Raw genomic sequence first — 18,892 nt, 5'->3', positions numbered from 1 at the left:
GGCCGGGCCCTGGGCCCGGCGCCGCTGGTGTGACGCGCCCGCGCGGGCTGGTGACGCGTGCGCGGCCCGGGGCGGCCGCCGTGTGGTTGGTCGGCAGGGCAGGGGGGTGCGGCGGCGGCGGCTCGGGCCGCGGGCGGGCGGGCGGGCGGGCGGACAGCGCGCGGGGCGCCGCCGCCGGGCGGGAGGGCGCGAGCGAGGAGCGGCGGGCGGAGGGATCGCGGAGGGAACGCGGCGAAGGGAGAGACGCGCGAGCGGGAGAGACGCACGCGTGAGCGCGCGCGCGGGTAGGGGCGGGGTGGAGGCCGCGGAGGAGCCCCCCGCGCGCGCACCGGAGGCCGCGCGCGGCGCGTGGCGGGCGGGAGCGGCGCGCGGGGAGAGAGGCCCCGGCGGGCGCGTCCCCGCGGGGACGGTGACAGCGGCGGCGCTGCCGGGCCGCGGCGGAGCGCAGCGGCCGCACCAGCAGGAGGACGAGGCCGCCGCCGGCGGCGGGCCGGATCGCATCATGGCCTCGGGTGGCGGCGGCGGCGGCAAGATCCGGACCCGACGGCACCACCTGGGAGCCGCCAAGCCGCCGTATGCGAGGGGCAAGCAGCAGGTGAGGTCGCGGGTCAGCCCCGTGGAGCCCTTCCCCTCCTGCCCCGCTTCTCCCCCGGCGCTCCCCTCAGCGGCGGCAGGAGGCGCCACGGAGGCCCGACCCGTTCCCTCCGCCGCCCTCCCCCCGCTCCGCGCTCCGCGCAGTCCCACGTGCGCGGCTTCGGGCCGGGGCTTCCCGGTGGAGCGGCCCGTGGGCAGGGAGGAGGGAAGGGTTTCCCGCCGGGGCCGTGGGGATTGTGGGATTTCCGGGCGCTCGCCCCGCTCCGGCGCCGCCGGGCTGCGGGGGGATTCTCGCCTCCCCTTTGTCTCCCGCCTGTCCCCCGCCAGGCAGGAGCGAAGGCGGGAGGAGGAGGAGGCGGCTGGGAAGGGGTAGGTGCGCATTCCCTCTCGTCGCGGTTGGAGCGGGCTGGCTCCCGCTCCGTGGGATGCTCGTTTTGTCTCCGGGCTGCCCGGTTAAATCTTGATTAAATTGATCTTAACTGGCTTATCAAGTCAGAGTTACTCGTCAGATTTAAGTGCGTCGCTTCCAATATTTGCTTTTCGTGACAAATTCCAGCTTGCAATTGAGTCTGTGAGGGTGCTGGATACTCAGGATCTTCCATTGTGGTTTCTTTTTTTTTCCCTTTTTTTTTTTTTTCCCTTTTATTTCCTTTTTTTTTTTTTTGGTAGTATGCTGCCTGCAAAACCCTTAGGTTTTCTTTAGTGTCTTGTCTGTGCCTAAAGTGCTAGTGCAAAATGTAATTCGTGAGGCATTTGTTCTTTGTATTGTAGGACAGAATAGATAAATAAAAGGAAAAAAGCCGTTTTAAAATTGCAGTACATAGATCCAAAGATCCTTCCCAACTCCTGTTTGTCAGAGAATTTCAAGATGCCTGGAGACAGTGCTCTGGAAATGCCTTTCATGTGTACTTATAAACCTGAAATTTACTGTAAAACGAAAGCGTTTACATTATTAAATCAGTAATATAAGCCACGAGATTAAATACTATATGTAAAATTGAGGGCGTGTTACGCCTAAATTGTTGCTCAATTAGTTTTTATCATTTGGGAAGTACTGTACTTAATCCTTTGTATAGCACGCTGATCAGCAGTGTTGTCCTTGTAAAGCGGGCAGGGTGACGCTTCATGTAAAGAATCACTGCACTGGCAGAGCAAATGTTGAAAGCTCTTGCGTGAACAACGGAGTAATGTTGAAATTGCAATATCCTGCACGTGGTGATACTGTGTAGATAACTGATAAAACAGATTAATTTAAAATAATTAGGTGAGATGGTTTTCTGATTATTCTATTGTCTGTTACCTCTGTGTGTTTTCTAGTAGGTTTATTTAAACAATGGGGCAAAGCAAACACGTGCTTGGGGGGATATCTGTGGGATTCTGCCCAGAGCATGGATGCTGCAAGTCAAATACATCAATCAAATTTACAAGTAATATATTGGGGAAGAAATGCTAAATAGTCAAGCAGATAGGTGTCAGATACGTGCATTTGTGCAAGGGATGGCTTTTTAACTCTGTGTAGCTTGCTAACGTGCATTACATAAAAAAAGATGAACTCTGGGTAGATAGATGACTTGAACTGGAATTAATTGATAAGTGTTCCTGTTTTCAATCTAACATCCACTCTGCAGAAGGTATTGTGTGGTTTGGTGTTGTTTCTCAGTAATGAGTTGGGAAGACATGGAAGTGCTCAATGCAGTCTGGACATGATCTCCTGCTCCCCTAACTATTCTCAGTGAGGAAGCTCATAGAAGTACTGTGTTAAAACTGTTCTAAGTGCTTGGGGTCAAGACTGCAGTCCTGAAAACTCAGTGTCCTATCACCAAGCTCCAGAGGTGCCTAAGCACTGAACGCCATGTTGCTAACACCTTTGGAGTTCTTGGGATATTGATTCTTTTCCACTTGTATGAAAGATGAGTAGCATGATGCCAGGTTTACCATAGTAAGCCTGTGGTGTGTTTTTCTAAAGTTGTTGTGCTTTCTTGACGTTGTTATTTTGCCATAGTCTCCCAGGGAGCTTGGTCAGATGGGAATTCTCCAGTCATGCCCAGCGTGCTGCAGAGTCAGTCTTCCATTAAGTGCAGCAATGGCTTTAGAAGACATTTGGAAGAGGAGATGCTGCTGCTTTTCAGAGATGATTAGCTAAAGCGTTTGTTCAAAATGTGGTAGACCCTGCTTCAGATTTTTTTTTTTTTTTTTGCCTAGAGACATCAACCTACATCTTCCACTTTCTGGGCAAATATCCCAGTTGCCAGGCTGTGTGTTGTCTTTGAGTTCTTCTGACTGAAACTGTGTTATTATCCAGAAAAAGAATGTGTGATTCATTGAGCCAGGAAGAGGATGTATAAGATATTACCTTCCAAAAGTGGAGATGTACAGCCTCTTATCCATGATTTCAGAAGTTATTTGTTTTATATATTCTTGGAATAAACATGGAAAGTGCAGAATTTCCTGCCCTTTTCTCCCCAGGTGCCTGATAGAGCCATATTTCATTATGCTTGCATGTGTGTTTTTTAACTAGAGTCTTTTTTTAAACCAGTCTCAAATAGGAGGGATGAACAGATGCTGCTTGGAGGATGTGACTTGCAGCTTGTAGTTTCTCTTTGAAAATGGAGCTATGAGTAGATTTCCCCCACTAGTGAAGGAACTAAACCACGGTTTGGTTTTTTTTTTCTGGGCTACCATCCTAGTTTATAAAAAGTGCACTGTCAGCAGCTGTACTATTAAACCAAGAAACAAAAAGTAGCAGCACCATGAGGTAAGGACAGTATCTACTCATTTACCACGAAGATTTGAGGTGGGGGAGTCTCATATCAGAATGAAAAGAGCCTTTTTGTCTCTCTTTGGTTGGTGTTCTTGGAGTAGAATTGTGGAGTTCTGCCCATTGACTGTGCTTTCCTGGGGGTAGAGTGTTGACAGCTCCACACTGAATGCATTGAGCTGTGCTCAGCACGCTCTTTACTTGGCCATCCCATGCTGAAACACCCTGCCTCCTCCTGCACTCTTTAAGGAGCTTAGGCACTTGGGTTAAAATTACAGCTTCTTTGAGAGATAAGCACATACTAAGTGAGGGAGCTGTTGTGTCCAGCATCTGGGTTTCATCTTCCAGATGTGGCCCCAGTGTTTCTAAGTGCTGGTTTGTCCTGGTCATTTGGATAGACTGATGATGGCAATTACCAATGCTGATGTGTTAAATGGGAGGGATGTTTGCATTGCTGGCTTATTAAACTGCTTCTGGAAGAGTATTTATATGTTTCTATTGTTCATTTTATGTTTAATTTTGTGCTTTCGTGTGTGTGCTTGTGCTGGTTTAACTTGGAACAGTGCCATTCTCATCCAGGTAACAGATTTCAGAGATGTTAAGTGTGACTTAAAGGCAAAGAGAATAAAATACCTTTTTGTGGTAATTTTTTTATTTGAGTATAAAGCATTCAGATGAAGGAGTCAGAGAACTTTGATTCTCCTGCACTTTTATTTATACTCATACAGGCAGATTTAAACATGAGGAAAAAACCAGTTACCTGAAAAGTGTTTATAACCTTCCCATAAACTATATTCACGTTAAGCTTTAGCTTAGAGCTGTTTGATATTAGAGATAATGTCTGTAGATTAAAGTGATGCTTTCCTTTTTTTCTACATGTGTATGTGCCAGTGCATATTTATAATGTAGATGTCCAAATCCAAAGATGTTTTCCTTGATGAAACCAGTGTAAGTCTGTGCATGTATTGTAATTGGTCTTGTGCTGATGTAGTTAGGACTTAACCTGACAAAGGGGACCAGAAGGCCACTGGAAGCCACTTTAGTAGGTCTGGGTCATGAAAGTCCCTCTGGATTTGTGAGTTTCACCAGGTCACTTGAGACATCTTGTAAGGTTCTTCCCAGAGGGACCAGCTACAGGACTGGGAACTGAAAACTGTATGCAGCAGTGTCTACAGCATTGCATTGTTGCCTGCTGCTGTCTTGAAGATAGGTCTTGCTTGGCAGGGACTGCAGGCAGTGGGTAGAAGGGATCGTACAAACCACCGGGTTTATTTTGTGAGGAAATTTTGAAACTTTGATGCTTAAGAGTTCCTAGAGTATCATCTTGAGCAATGTAACCTAGGTAATGTTTCATAGGCCTTAAATGGGAAAATACTAATTTTAAAAGTCTTTATTAAGAATGTCTATATAGACCTACACAAATACCATTGTATCAACTCCAGTCAACAGGATTGCACCTTGGAGCACACTTAATATGGTTGTATTTGTATGAAATTCTGCATGATTTGGTTTAGTAGTAAGCTAGCACATTGAGCTAAAACTAACAGATTTGAAGAAATGTTTAATGTGTATTTAAAGATTTGTTTTAAATGATGGGCTGATAGTCAACATCAGAAGTTTTGTCTTTGTCTCAGCAGTATGATACTGTATTAGCGAAACAGGTGTTTAAATTTGGCACTTGGCTTTCTACTACTACTGTAAACAAAAATGTATCCTAATTGGGAAGAACTTAAAAAACTGAGATATTGCCAGTTTTCTCTCATTTAGGCTAGCAGTACTGTACACTTATAACAATTGCAGATGATGATTGCTATAGCATTTCATTAATATTCTAGGGTTTGTTTCAAAGTGTTGTCGTGACAGTCTTGGAGGCTGTGAAGTGTTGGGGACAAACAGTGTTAGTGAGTGGTATCTTAGGAGGAGAAAAAAGCAGATGAAATAATTGACTGTGTTAGCTGGGACACTGCAAATTGTCTTTGGTTGCTGGCAGCACATCACTTCCTCTGAGTTATTTATTCCTCCAGTCAGTAATTAGAACCAGTTCTTGCTCCCCTGCCATGGACAAGCTGAGCTGCTGCTGATTCTAACAACTCATCAGGACAAAGTTCAGCGTCTATTTTGTGTGCCCAAAAATGTTTTAGAAAAAGCATTCCAGGTTGCTGCAGGTGGTGGGCTGCCATGGCATCATATAGTGAGTTCATAACACACTGGGATGACTGGCTCAATGGACATGGGGCAAATGGTGGATGTTGTTTACCTGGACTTTAGCAATGCCTGCAGCATGGTCTGCCATGTGATCCCTGTTGTCCACTTGGTGAAATACAGACTTGTCAGGTGGACCGTAAAGCAATTGGAAAATTAGCAGGACCATTGACCTCAGAGGGTTGTGACCAGCAGTACAAGGATCCAGTGGCAGCCAGTTGCTAATAGAGCTCTATTAGCTGTTGAGGCTGATGCTGTTCCATGTCTTTATTAACAACCTGGGATGGAGGAATGGCAGGAATCCTCAGCAGTTTCCTAGATAATACTAAACCCATGGAAACTTCAGCCCTGTTGCATAATGAAGAATAGGGCTGCCATTGAGGGAACTTGGCAGAAGTGGGCTGCCAAGAACCTTGTGAGTTTTAATAAAGGCAAATGTGAAGTCCTTCATCTGGGACAAAACAACCCCACCTTCCTGCTGGACAGCAAGATGAACGTGAGTCAACAGCATGCTCTTGAGGTAAAGAAGGCCAGCTGCATACTGGGAGGTATTAGTAAGCGTGTGGGAAGGATGTTAAGGGAGTTGCTTTTTCCCCTGCATGCAGCACTTCTAGGACTGCATCTGGACTGTTGTGTCTAGTTTTGGCCTCTCCAGTTTGAAACAAGACAAGGAAAACATAAAGGAGTGAGTCTGTTTGAGAGACACCAAAATCATGTTGGCTTAGAGAACTGGGTATGTTCAGATTAAGAGCAGCAAATATCTAATAAGACTATAGAGAACGTGTAGCAAGGCTCTTCTAGGAGAGGAATACAAAGGGACAATGAACTCAAGATGGCAAAATGGAAATTCTGATTTCATAATAGGAAAAATCTTTTAGCTGTGAGGCTAGGCAGCATGTTGGAAGAACTGCCCAGAGATGTCTCAAAACCCAGGTGGACCTGCTGGTTTTGGCCATTCTCTGAGGAGGAGTTTGTGGTAGTAGGTGATCTCTGGGGTGCCATGCAGCCTCTGTGTGTATGTGGTTCTGTCAGAGCTGCTGCAGCTGGACCATACAGCCCACATGGGCATGGTTTCAGCTTAAATGTCATTGTTCCCCTAGGTTGGTAATCCTTTTGCTGGTCCATCTTCTGATTCTGTCTTCGGGGTTGTGCTGTCTCTCTTGAGGAAGGAAATAATGCCTCTGTCTCATTTGCAGTATTTCCAGAGTAAATTGCAAGCTTGCTCTCAAAAAGAGAGTAACTAAGAGGTTTTTTCCCTAGGGTTATTGTTTTGCTGACCAATTTTTGAAAATGTCTTCTGTCTTTTTTGTGGTAGGTCACGTGATATACTTTTCAATTTTTCTGCTATTAAGTTGTAAAAAATCTTGTTTTTTGCTTTTTAATGTTCTGTGTAATCAATTCAGTATTTATTGTACTGCACTTGGCTTGGTGCAACCCCAGTACCAATGCAAGCTGGGGCACAAGTAGATGGGAGAGCAGCTCTGCCAAGGACTTGGGGCTGCTGATACATGAGAGGCTGCTTATGAGTTGGCAATATGTGCTTACAGAAAGCCAAACATATCCTGGGCTGCCTCCAGAGCAGTGTGGCCAGCAGGTTGAGGGAGGGGATTCTGTTCTTCCACTCCTCTCTGGTGAGGCCTCCACCTGGAGTATTGCATCTAGCTCTGGGGTCCTCAGGACAGGAAGGACATGGACCTGTTGGAGTGAGGCCAGAGATGGGCCTCAAGAATTGTCAGGGGGCAGGAGAACCTCTCCCATGAAGACAGGCTGAGAGAGTTAGGGCTCTTCAGCCTGGAGAAGAGAAGGTTCTGGGAAGACCTTATGAACACGTTTGAGAACCTAAAAGGGACTTTGAAGCTCCGTCCCTGGAAACATTTAAGGTCAGGTTAGATGGGGCTCTGAGCAACCTCATCTAGTTGAAGATGCCCCTGCTCATTGCAGGGAAGTTTGGACTAGATGACCTCTAAAGGTCCCTTCCAACCCAAAACATTATATGAATCTATATAAGTTGCACTTAAGTACAGGATCTTTGGGTGGGTTTGGCTTGAGACTACTGTGGTTTTTTCAACTAAACATGAGTTCATCTTTGCATTCCCATTTGCTGGGATGAAATGTGTGTGCTAACACAGACACACCAACATGCATTGAGGCCTACACCTGTGAATAGCACATACACAATTTGCAAATACATGAGCCAGCAGAAAATTTTCTTACTTCTTGCTGAGGCTATTTAATGTTTTCTTGATGGTTCTGCTCTTGGAAAAAGTTGTGTGAGAGTGTCTTGGGGGAGCTGGCTGACTTTGCTTTTAGTTATGATTGTATTTTGAATCAAATGTTTTTGAAGAAGATATGTCTCAAGACTCTTTGCCCTATTAGAGCTCAAGTCCTAGTGACTTCCAAGACTGAAGTAAGCCAAGCAAAGAGCTAAATTGTTCAGTTGTCATTTTCTTTGAGACTGAATTGCAGTGAGGCACTGAAATATTTACAGTAATGAGATAATAAGTTGGTGAGACTGTAATACAGGTGCATTTGTAATTAAAATTGTCCTAAGAAAAACAGATAAAAACAAGGTTTAAACTGATTTAAATGCAGCTGTGTTCAGGAATTGCTGTGGTGCAATCAGATATATATTAAATTTATCTATAACAGTGCATGTATACTAATGTCAACCCTCAGTATTTGTTACTAAACTTACTTTACAGAGTTGTAGAATATATGCATATTTGTAGATGATTTTTGAGTGACCTTCAGTCACTACAAAAATAATCTCTATGGCAATTTTTCATGTTGCTGGTAAGAGAAGTGTCTGAAGATACTAGTTATATGTTTAAAGTGAGATGCTCTTGGTTCTGTCAGTTGCAGTGTGATGAAAAAATATGGCCAGAAAGACACTGCTGCCTCTCACAAGGGAAGATAACTGCCCTGCAGCAGACCTGAGGCTGGGCTTTACCTGGGCTTTGTAGTTTCAGAATACTACCTTAAAATGTCAAAGAATGTAACAGTACCCCTCACTGCTCCAGCTGAAGCAACTGGGTCATTGCTTTGGCTTCTCTTAAGCACCAATTCTTACATTTTTGAATCTAGTCAGGAAGTGTATGCACCAGGGTTAGATGTGTCCAATTTCAAGTAATTGCAGGTTATGATGGTTAGATGAATTGTGAGGCTTAACTTGTGTATGCTGCACAATGTTTGTGTACGATACTTAAAAGGTAGGAAGGCTTTGAGTTTTGCTGAAGTACCAAATTATCACAGCAAATAACTAAATGCGATGATTTAGTTACATGACTTTAATTTACCTGTTAAAATTTGTGAGTGAGATAACATATCGAAGGTGCAACAGGATTGGCTGTAGATTTTGGGAAATGACTGGTATGTGGTATCAGCTCAGTTTATAGATCAACATGAACAGAAAAGATACTTCAGTGGGAGGATGTGAATATTTTGCTGTTTTTCACTTATACTGTTTTATATTTAAAAATTTTATTCCAGTCTTCTGTTTTGAAGACTGTGTTTTCCAAAATGTCGGGAGTGAGATTTTGTACCTTAGTTTTGTGAAATATGCTTCAGACCTTCAAGCCTTGTCCTCTAGGAAGCACTGGACATAGGGATGGACATTGGCAAGCTGCAAGTTGACCTCAGTTGGAATTTAACTGTTGCTTCAGGAGTTGGTGCAGAATTTGGGCTGCCTGTTTTTGGGTTTAAATACATAGTGTGTCCTCACCACTATGTGCCATAGTGTGATGGTACCATGTTTTGTTTGTGAGTGCTTTCAGGCAAAATGACATTGAAAATGTTTAGTTCTTTGCTGGGAGCCTTGTGCATTGTAGCAGGTAGCAAATTTGTAGTGTAGGGTATGATGCGTTGATAGCCTTGTATGCATGAACTCCTTGGCTGTAAATGCAGGAAGGAGGAAGGCTCTGCCATTACCAGTTATGTTTGGTGATGTTGAAATACTGTAATCAATTGCATCTTAATGTCTATAGAATACCTAGAAATAAGATAAACAATTTTATGCGTAAATAATATATTTAAATCCTAAATATAAAATGTGTGTTATACTTTGCAAAATCTGATAACTGGTGCTAATGGACTTGTAAAGGCCATCTATTGCCATGAAAAATGTACTTCTTGATCATTCTAGTTTTAAATTTTTCCATGTGGTTATGTCAGAAATAAAAGTCATAAATTTAGACCATAGGGTTTCCTTATAGGAAAGATATTCTGAGCAGCATTTCTAGATACTGCTTGTGAAACATACCTGGAGACACACTATAGCAGCTGAGTTGAGCAGTCACAGTTAAAAAGTATTAACTACTTGGAGTTCCTTCTTAAATTGGGAAAGAAAACTTTAAAACTGCTTTTAAAGTTGTAAGGGAAAATAGTCTCATGAATTTTAAACTTTCTGGTTTTGCTGCTGATAGATTTCCATATCAAAGTGTAATACTGAATATAATTTACAGTGCCCATTGCTGATTGCTGCTGAGGGTTAACTAGTGCCTGTGTCTTCCTAAAAGGAAGAAAGAAAGGTACCTTGTACTCCGTGGTGTGTTTTGTAATGTTGTCGCTGTGTCAACTGAAGGTGTGGACAAAACTTCAGATAAAACCATTCAATCTCACAAGGATTTAACCTAGAATGATAGGCACTGATTTATCTCTAAGAGCACATGCTGGTGTTTTGCTCTCAGTTGTAAGTGATGATAATGTATACAGATGTGCATACAGTGCCAGAAAACACCTGAATTTCCCTGGAATGTTTATTCTAAAGCTAACTAGACTAAGGAAAATAAGGCTCACTTAAGCAATAAGAAAAAAATACACAGGCATCTGGTAATAAAATCCCTTTTTCAAGACTTTCAGGAATAAATCTGAACTAGTCCACTTGCCTTAAATAAAATTGTTGTTTTTCAAATGTTACATAATTAATAACATTCCTGAAACATATTGTTCATATTAAGTCCTAAGTTTTATTGTCTTTTTTCCTAAATGAAATATCAAACTCTGCTGTCCTACATCCAAACTGAAGCCACTCCCTGAATAGCAAAAGCAGAGTTAGTCTAATCCAGTCTAAGTCTGCTGCTGCAAGAGACAATCATGTCATGTTTCCATTTCTATTCCTGCTGTTGCCTGAGCATCAATGCAGGCACTTAGTAAGCTGCACCAGCAACCTGATGCCCCTGAGGGGTAGTCCTCACTGTCATAGTTTATAGACAGATTTTTGGTTGGATCTATTTAATAGAGCCTTGCTACAGTCATCATTTGGTTGCTTGTATGTGCTAGTGGCAGCACAGGGAAGGGTGAGGTGAAGAGGAGAATGGGACAGTGTTTTTAATGACAATACGACACAGGATGATTGAAAGAAGGGAGAAGTTTTATTTCATGTTCCTCCAGTTCTGGCTGCCTGTTCGTGCTTTCTCTCAGGCCAGTTCTGGTGCACTCAGCCAGTTTAACTCATTGGCCCAGCAGAGCAGCACGTACTTTTTGCCAGATTAATGAATTCAGCTAGTATGGAGAGTAGCCTGCTATGTGCCAGAGCTGGCATGAGCTAACTGTGGGGGCTGGAGGGCAAGAAAATTCCTTTTTGGTTTGGAATTGGTTAGATTGATCTGCTCTGTCTCAGTGAACTTCACTGATAGTTTTCTTTTTTGAGACATGCTGATTCATATGTTCTGATAACTTGAACTTTGAAACTGGAAGCAAGGAAGTCTCTGAGATGTAAGGATTTGATGCTTTTCAGAGGTATGAGTACAGTGAAGTGGAAATCAGCTCTTATGTAGTTGTGTATTTTCCCTCTCTGACAAATTTCTGTAAGTATATGACTGTTATATAATTTTTATACAGTTTTTTCATACTTAAACCTCCTGGACTGAAATCAACTCAGTTACAAAACTGATGTTTTCTAGAAATCTGTCACTGCTGAGTGCTTCTGCCAGTACTTTCCTCACTCTGTGCTATGTGAAAGACCCTTACAAGCTGGAAAAACTGTCCTATTCTGTAAATATTTTTAGCCAAGAAATACATTTTGGCCGACTATTGCCTCCTGTAAGTTTGGAATTCAAACTGTGACCCCAAACTACTGAGTTTTCTTACTTTCTGCATGTAAATCCTTTGGAGAAATGGTCTTTTTAAGTAGTAAATTATGACACCAGTTTGTTAACTTCTGTCTACATATCTTTTGCTTAGTGTTGCAGCCAGTGTGGGGTTATGAAGGTAGATCCTGCTTGACCAATCTCCTGTGACAGAGTTACCCACTTGGTGGATGAGGGAAGGGCTCTGGATGTTGGATGCCATCTACCTAGAATTTAATAAAGCCTTTGACACTATTTCCCATGGCATCAGTTTGACAGCATTTCCTGGCTTCCCATGGTGTGAATGGGTGTGATCTTTGCTGAGTAAAAAACTGTGTGGATGGCCAGGCCCAGAGTGTGGTGGTGCATGGGGTTACATCCAGCTGGTGACCAGTGACAAATGGTGCTTGCCAGGGCTCAATATTGGGGCCAGTCCTTTATAACATCTTCATCAGTGACCTGGACAAGGGCATCGATTGCACCCTAATCCAGTTTGCAGATGACAACAAGTTGGGCAGGAGTGTTGATCAGCTGGAGGACAGGAAAGTTCTAGGCAGGGGTCTGGGAAGGCTGGGTAGATGGGCTGAGGCCACTTGTGTGAGGTTCAGTAAGATAAAATGCCAGCTCTGGAATTTGGGTCACAACAACCCCCTGCAGTGCTGCTGGCTGGGGTAAGGCTGGCTGGAAAGCAGTGTGGCAGAAAAGGACCTGGTGGTGCTGGTCAGCAGTGTCTGAACAGCAGCCAGCTGTGCCCAGGTGGCCAGTGGCACCCTGGCCTCTGTCAGCAACAGTGTGGTCAGGAGAGCCAGGGCAGTGATTGTCCCCCTGTACTCTGCACTGCTGAGGCCACAGTGGAATCCTGTGTTCACATTTGGGCCAACCTCTACAAGGAAGACACAGAGGGGCTGGGGCGTGTCCAGAGAAGGGCAGTTGGAGCTGGCAGTTGAGCATGTGGTTTAATGGTGAACATGATGGTAGTGCTGAATTAACAGTTGGACCTGATGATCCTAAAGGATCATAACCTTAATGATTCCATGACCTTATGAGAAGAGGGCTTTGGACCCTTCAAGGAAGGATTTGAGTCTTCTGCACAGGGCTTTGGCCCCTGGAAATGGGCTGTTGGAGGTGAGTAGGAGCGTTTGAACCCTGACATTAGATTTTCTTGTGCCCTCAAATGATGCTTCAATCCCTTGAACTGAGGCTCTGCTCCCTAGAAATGGGTTTTTGGAGGCACAGAGGAAGACTTTGAGCCCATTAGATAAAAGGCTGAATCCTAAATAGGAGGCTTTGGAAGCTAGGGTTTGGGCCTGGAGATGTGCCTTTGTGCTCTACAAAGAAGACTTTGAATTCTACAAATGAGGCTTTGGGCCTTCCAAATCAGACTTGGAGCCTTCAAAATAATGCTCTAGGCCCTTCAGATGAGACTTGGGACCTAGGGAGCAGGGCTTGAAATTCAGTAATGAGTGTTCGTGCCCAAACAAGGAGGGTTTAGACTCTTGGGTCACAGTTGGACACAATGATCTAAGAGGTCTTTTCCAGCCTTAATAGTTCAGTGATTCCATGATGTCAAGCCAATATGCCTTGGAGTAGCTGTTACTGTAGTTACTGTTGCTATGATGATTGTATACATAGACTTAGATAGACCTAGCAGTGCTGCAGACACTTGAGATGATGCACAGATTTTGAAAAACTAAATAAATACCTATTCATAGGCTACCGGGTCTTTCTGGTGGATTTTTATTTTGTTCAGCTTTCCTGCTGATATTTTTTGGATGAGTGTATTTGAGGTGATAGCAGTTGATACTGACAGCAACTCAAACCTCTGAAATTAGTCAGTTGAGGAGTAAAACACGTTCGCTGAATAAAACACATCAGTCACACAGTTGCAATTGCCCCTCTGAGTCTTCTGCCCTTCTGTGATATTAAGTTTGGTACCTGTGTGGCCTGTAGAAATGAGAAGTTATGAGCATCAGACTCCGTGTGCCAGCACCACGTCCTCTGCTCCCAACGTGAGACTGGGAGCTAGGAACAGTTTTTGTGCAGTAGCGTGTTCAGAGTAGCTGTAGTGAATGAAGGTGTTCTGGAAGAGGCTGGTTCATATTTGTGGCATGAGAAGATCGGGATCTGAGCAGTTTGCTGGAGAATAAGCCTGCTAGAGTTGTCTATTGGTGTGTCTTTTGTATTTCATATCTGAAGATCTGTTGGCATCAATGAGATGTGTACTATCCTTGTCAGCCTTCTAGAAGGATTAATGATTCCTCTCTGAGGAGTTGGAATAGACAAAGTGCAGAGCTGGTGACACAGAAGTGGTAGAGGGGGAGTGCTCTACTGCTGACAGAGCTGGCTTGTATGCATGTGCAGAGAGAGGGAAAGGGTGTTCAAATGCATGTGCTGAAGTTGAAGTATAAGAAAACTGCAAGTTAGGGTAAGATTAAAATGCTAGCTTTAAAGACAGTGTAAGGCATGACATTTTGCTGAATTGTTCTGGCAGGAATAGGCAGTATGCATGTTCAAATGTGTAGTTGGTCAGTGATATCTTAACTGTGACTTGATCAGGAATCCAACCACAGAGCTTTATTGATTAGCTTTTAGCTCTCATGGGCAGATAAGAGATTATTAAAGGAATTCTGGTTTTTTGTTATTGTTGTTTTTTTGGTGTGTCATCTGTGTGTATTTGAATAGGCATACCTGGAGAATGTGGAATACTTCTGGGGGAAGGTGTTTTTTAAGGGGATCTGTTTCTGATGCTGGTTCATTCATAATGCCTGCATAGTTCTTTCACAGTGCTTTTAATATATTTTGCTGACAGAAAATATAGGTGCCTTTACATGTATTTTGCTTTCTCTTGCTTTGTCACTAAGCCAGCATTATTGTAGAGTACAAAACTCTGCTCCTTGTCTGTCACTGTGCCTAAGCCAGATGGAGCAGGCCATTAGTACTTTGTCCAGTACAGCTGTGCTGAGTTCCAGCTCATGGGTAGGTTTGGGAAGTTACCCCGTGTTACCCAGCTTGGAATGCTGATTATGTGGATAATGGCAAGGCTGCCCATTTGCACAAAAGGGTCAAACCAGTCTGGTGTCAGATATGGATGGTAAAATGTCGTCTTAGTTAATTACTAGTCTAGCTACATTCTCCAGTTACTCATTAGGATTACTAATGATTGGGTGTTTACTCTTCTGGATACCTATGGCTTCTTCCATCTTGAGTCCCAGGTAGCTTTCAGTCCTGGGAGGATTTCCTCAGCAAGGGAATCATACTGGCACCTGTTTTGTGACCAGTAATGTCTTACTCGGTAATGCAGAGATTCTCTAGCAATACTGAATATAGTAATGCCTAGCTTTTTGGAAAGAGCAATTGCCTTGGATGCAGTTTGTGTCCTGATCATTTGCTTATTTTGGCACATTTTGACTCCTCGGAGTTCCTGATACGCTTTTATTCATAGCAGCAAAATACTCACTCCCTAAAGGGGGACAGTGTGTCACAAGTCAAGGTGAAAATAAGGGGCTGGGAACAGAGTACAGATTGACTCTTTGTTGATGCCATGCTTGTGAGCTCTGGTGTTGCACAGTTTTTGTTGTTGGAAAGCTTAGTATTTATGTAGAAGAGCAGCAACACCCTAAGCATGGCATATTAGTGTGCATCTTAGTGTGGTAATTGTGACAGATGCATTTATTATGCTGTACTCTATCTAGTTTAAGCTGTCCCAGGCTAGATATTCTGTCTTTGTGCAAGTAAAAGATTAAATTACAGATCATTATGAAAAATGTCAAATTGTAAATTAAGATGACTTTCTTTCTGTGAAAAGACTTTTGTTTCCTACCTTCCTTTTCTTCTCTTTGCCAGCCCCCATCCTAACTCCAGATTCAAGGGTGTCCTGTGAGTTGGTGTTTGTGTTACTGTGTATTAAAGATGTGAATGACAGATACGGGCTTTTTCTTCCATGTGTGCTGATTTTTTAAAGAAAGTTGAATACAACAGGGTTCTTGTTTCAGAGTTGTTTACTAGACTACTACATGTTCAAAGAATATGCTCAATTTCCTATACATGAATAATAATTTTTAGAAAATGTTGTTGCCTAAACCCAGAAGAATAAGAAAGTACCTTGATGCATGTGTTAGCAACTGGCAGTGAAGTTCAACAAAAATCTTTTTTATGCTCTTGTTGCTTTCCAGTTTGCAAAGTGTTGAAATTGTGGAGGTAGCTTCAGCACTTTCTTCAGCCTGCAGAGGTTAGCAGCTGGTTCTGTGGCTGCAGTCAGTGTAAGAGAGGCAGCTCCATGTTGCAAGCACTCTGCTGCACAGGGTTGAGATTTGACAGGAAGGCATGTTGAAATTTGAGGATGTGGTGGAACAAGTGACTGCCTAAAACAAAATGTTAAATAAATATTTCTTACTAGAATGTAAGCATTACAAATAATTGGTAAATGTTAAAATGGAAATGGCTTTTATGTATTCAGTAACTGCCAAATATTAAGGTTTGTATATACAAAATTTTAACATACCATGAAAAGAAATTTTATCATATTGAATCTATTCAACAGTCCTGTAGTGAGGTGTCTGTTGTTCAACTGTAGCTGTTTCTTCTGAGATCCTTCCAGGATCCCTTCACTATTCAGAGCGTAATAGTGGGGGTTTTGGTGAGCATTGTTCCTGCAGTTCAGCATTAGAAAAAGAAATATTTAAGTTCACTGATTTTTGTAGCTATTACTGCTCATCACTATTGCTGTAGATAATTGCTGAGCTTCTGGGTTGATGGTTTTTCAAGTGAAGGTGTTAGAAGGAAAAGTCCTCTAAACATCAGGAGTTGTACATCAGGAGTTATTTAGAAATTTAATTTCTTTATGACCTTGTGACTTGACAAGCCTTTAGTGAACTTCAGCTGTAGTTTCAGAATGTAGAAGTTTTGCCAAGGTCACTGGGAAGTGCAGAAACTGATGGGTTAGTAGTAAATCAATGTTAAGTGCATTTTTATCATGCATGTTTCAGAAGTACAGGAATTCTTTATGAAGGATCTGCCACCTTCTTATCTTACTCATTTGAATATTACTGTCTGATGTCTGTCTTTGGGGTCTGTGCAAGGTTGCATCCCAGAGTATGCTGCTGACTGTGCTCCTATATTTTTCTTTCAAGCTGGGGCTCCTTAGCAGAGTGACCGAATCAGTGAAGAACATTGTACCAGGATGGTTGCAGAAGTATTTCAATAAAAGGGAAGATAAATGTGTAGATATGAATGAATCTGCAAGTGAGGAAGAGAATCCAGTAAACTATCACCACGATTATGCAAATGAAGATGCCATGGTAATTGATGGGAGAGTCACGCCTGAATCAGCAAGAATTAATTTAGAAGGTATGTGAAATATCATTTAGTATTCTGACCATCTGTATTTATTCACAGATTCTAGTTTTGAATTTACATTTCTAGGGAAGGCTGGGAGGAGCGTTCAGACAGAAAAAAGCAAACAACAAAAACCCTGCAACACCCAAACCAAAATGACCAATCTGCTGAAAGTCCCAACCCAAAATAATCCCACACATAGGGAAGACAAAGGAAAAAAACCTCAGTAACTCAGTTTTAAAACTACCTTAGCTTCAAAATTTAAACATACTGGAAGTTCATTTAGAGCCCTTGGAAGTCATGAGTTAACTTCAGGCAGTCAAGTAGCCAAGTGCAAAATATTGCTAGCATTCATCTGCAAGTGTGTTGGGTTGCATTTTCTTTTTAAAGGATCTGGGATGAAAGTTTTATCTAATTGCTTAAGGTAGTAGAAAAATTAATTTGTTCTGTTGTCCTCAAAACAAAAGACCAGATGCTAGAATGCCAGAGGAGAATTCCTTCATGTGTCCTGATTTTTTTTCTTTTCCTTTGGCCTTCTTCAATCAATTTATTAAATTTCCTTGTTAGTTTAGTGGAGATATGGGAAACTTTGTTTATGACATTACTATTTTTGAAATATTTTGTAATATTATGTGGCATTGCTAGCTTGGGATCTTTGAAAAGTATTTGGATCCTTGGCAAATAAGTTTATAACTCTTTTATCATATTAAAATTACTCTGTGATTTATATCTGTGCTTCTCACTGTTTCTGTAGTACTCTGTAGATATGTGTATGCTCATTTGAGTTTCTCTTAAATTAGCAGTTTTGGCAACTCAGTTGTTAATTAGGTGAGAAATTTTGTCTGAGCACATGCCCATAACCATCTGTGTGGACAGTCAGCTGCTTCTGTTGTTGGCAGAATGAAAAGTAATGAGGAAATACCTTTCTCACCAATGTTATCTAATTGTAAATAAGGAGCTTTACTGCTCTCTGTGTAGCTGTAGCTTGAGCATAAGTTTGTACAGAGGAATAGAGAAGGTTTTCATGAATGAGTAACATGTGTTGGCTTTCTTGAAGAATTGTGTGAAAGGACCTTTCAGTGAGAACAGCTGCACAGCAAGCTTTCTAGCTCCAAGAAATCAGGAGCAGATGGGACCCACTAGAACCTGCAGTAGCTTGTGTTGCAGTTTGTGGACATTGTAGTTAATCTTTCTAGCTATAGTTCATAATATTTTTTTAATTGTTACTGGTATTTTTATTTTAGAAAGCGTGTTTCTTTGGCTCTGAGTTACCAATGTGCAAGAGTCTGTGTTCCTTTGCTTAGCCAGCCTTTGGTCTGATAACACTTTCTTTCATCTCAAACAAGACAGTCTTACACATCTACCAGTGCTTTGGAGAATTAATTACTAGCAGTGCAGTGCTTATGAAGATTGAAGTAGCAAGTTCAAGCTTCAGTGCAAATGTCAGGATGAGAGTGTCTCAAAATTATGTTCATACCCAGAAATCATGGGAGGGACTGTAGACATATGGGTATCAGGCAAGATGGTTATTAATTGCTATTCTGTTCATGTGGCAGGCTGGAGCTGTGAGACCACCTCTTGCAGGACACTGGCAGTGTTTACAGACACTTTTCATGAGGAAAAAATGCCTGTCTTACAACTGAGGCCATGTTGCTTACTTGTCCTTTGTGCCCAAGTCTCAAAAACTAATGGATAGGATATAATTTGCCTGTAGGATGACCTGATATGAATTGGAATTCATAGAATTTGAAGGGAGGATGATGGCACCAGAACAAATAAACCCCCAAAAATCTTTGCAAATACATATTTTTGTTACATATTCAGACTAACACCATCTTGTTTACAAGATGATAACAACTGTCCGTAACTTGTCAACGTAATCTCAAATTTTGGACAGTTTATTGTAAGCATTATCTGGAGGAGAAGGAATTTATAGATG

At 42.5% G+C, this 18,892-nt stretch overlaps 1 protein-coding gene across 4 annotated transcripts in view; it reads left to right on the top strand.

Moving 5' to 3' along the window:
• The first annotated feature begins 155 nt into the window (after positions 1–155).
• Positions 156–18,892, top strand: part of NUP153 (nucleoporin 153) — a 44,088-nt gene continuing 25,351 nt past the window's right edge. For 2 of the 4 annotated variants that reach the window (XM_064424174.1, XM_064424164.1), the window contains exons 1-2: positions 156–595; positions 16,749–16,965. In XM_064424174.1, the coding sequence (XP_064280244.1) occupies positions 503–595; positions 16,749–16,965 (310 nt within the window). In that variant the 5' untranslated portion in view covers positions 156–502. Of the gene's footprint in view, positions 596–12,475; positions 12,745–16,748; positions 16,966–18,892 lie in introns of those variants that run through there. The other 2 variants (XM_064424153.1, XM_064424182.1) reach the window with 2 other exon arrangements.

This window comes from Passer domesticus, chromosome 1 (genome assembly GCF_036417665.1).
Source record: "Passer domesticus isolate bPasDom1 chromosome 1, bPasDom1.hap1, whole genome shotgun sequence".
Lineage (NCBI taxonomy): Eukaryota > Metazoa > Chordata > Aves > Passeriformes > Passeridae > Passer > Passer domesticus.
This window is presented reverse-complemented; position numbering and strand designations above follow the sequence as displayed.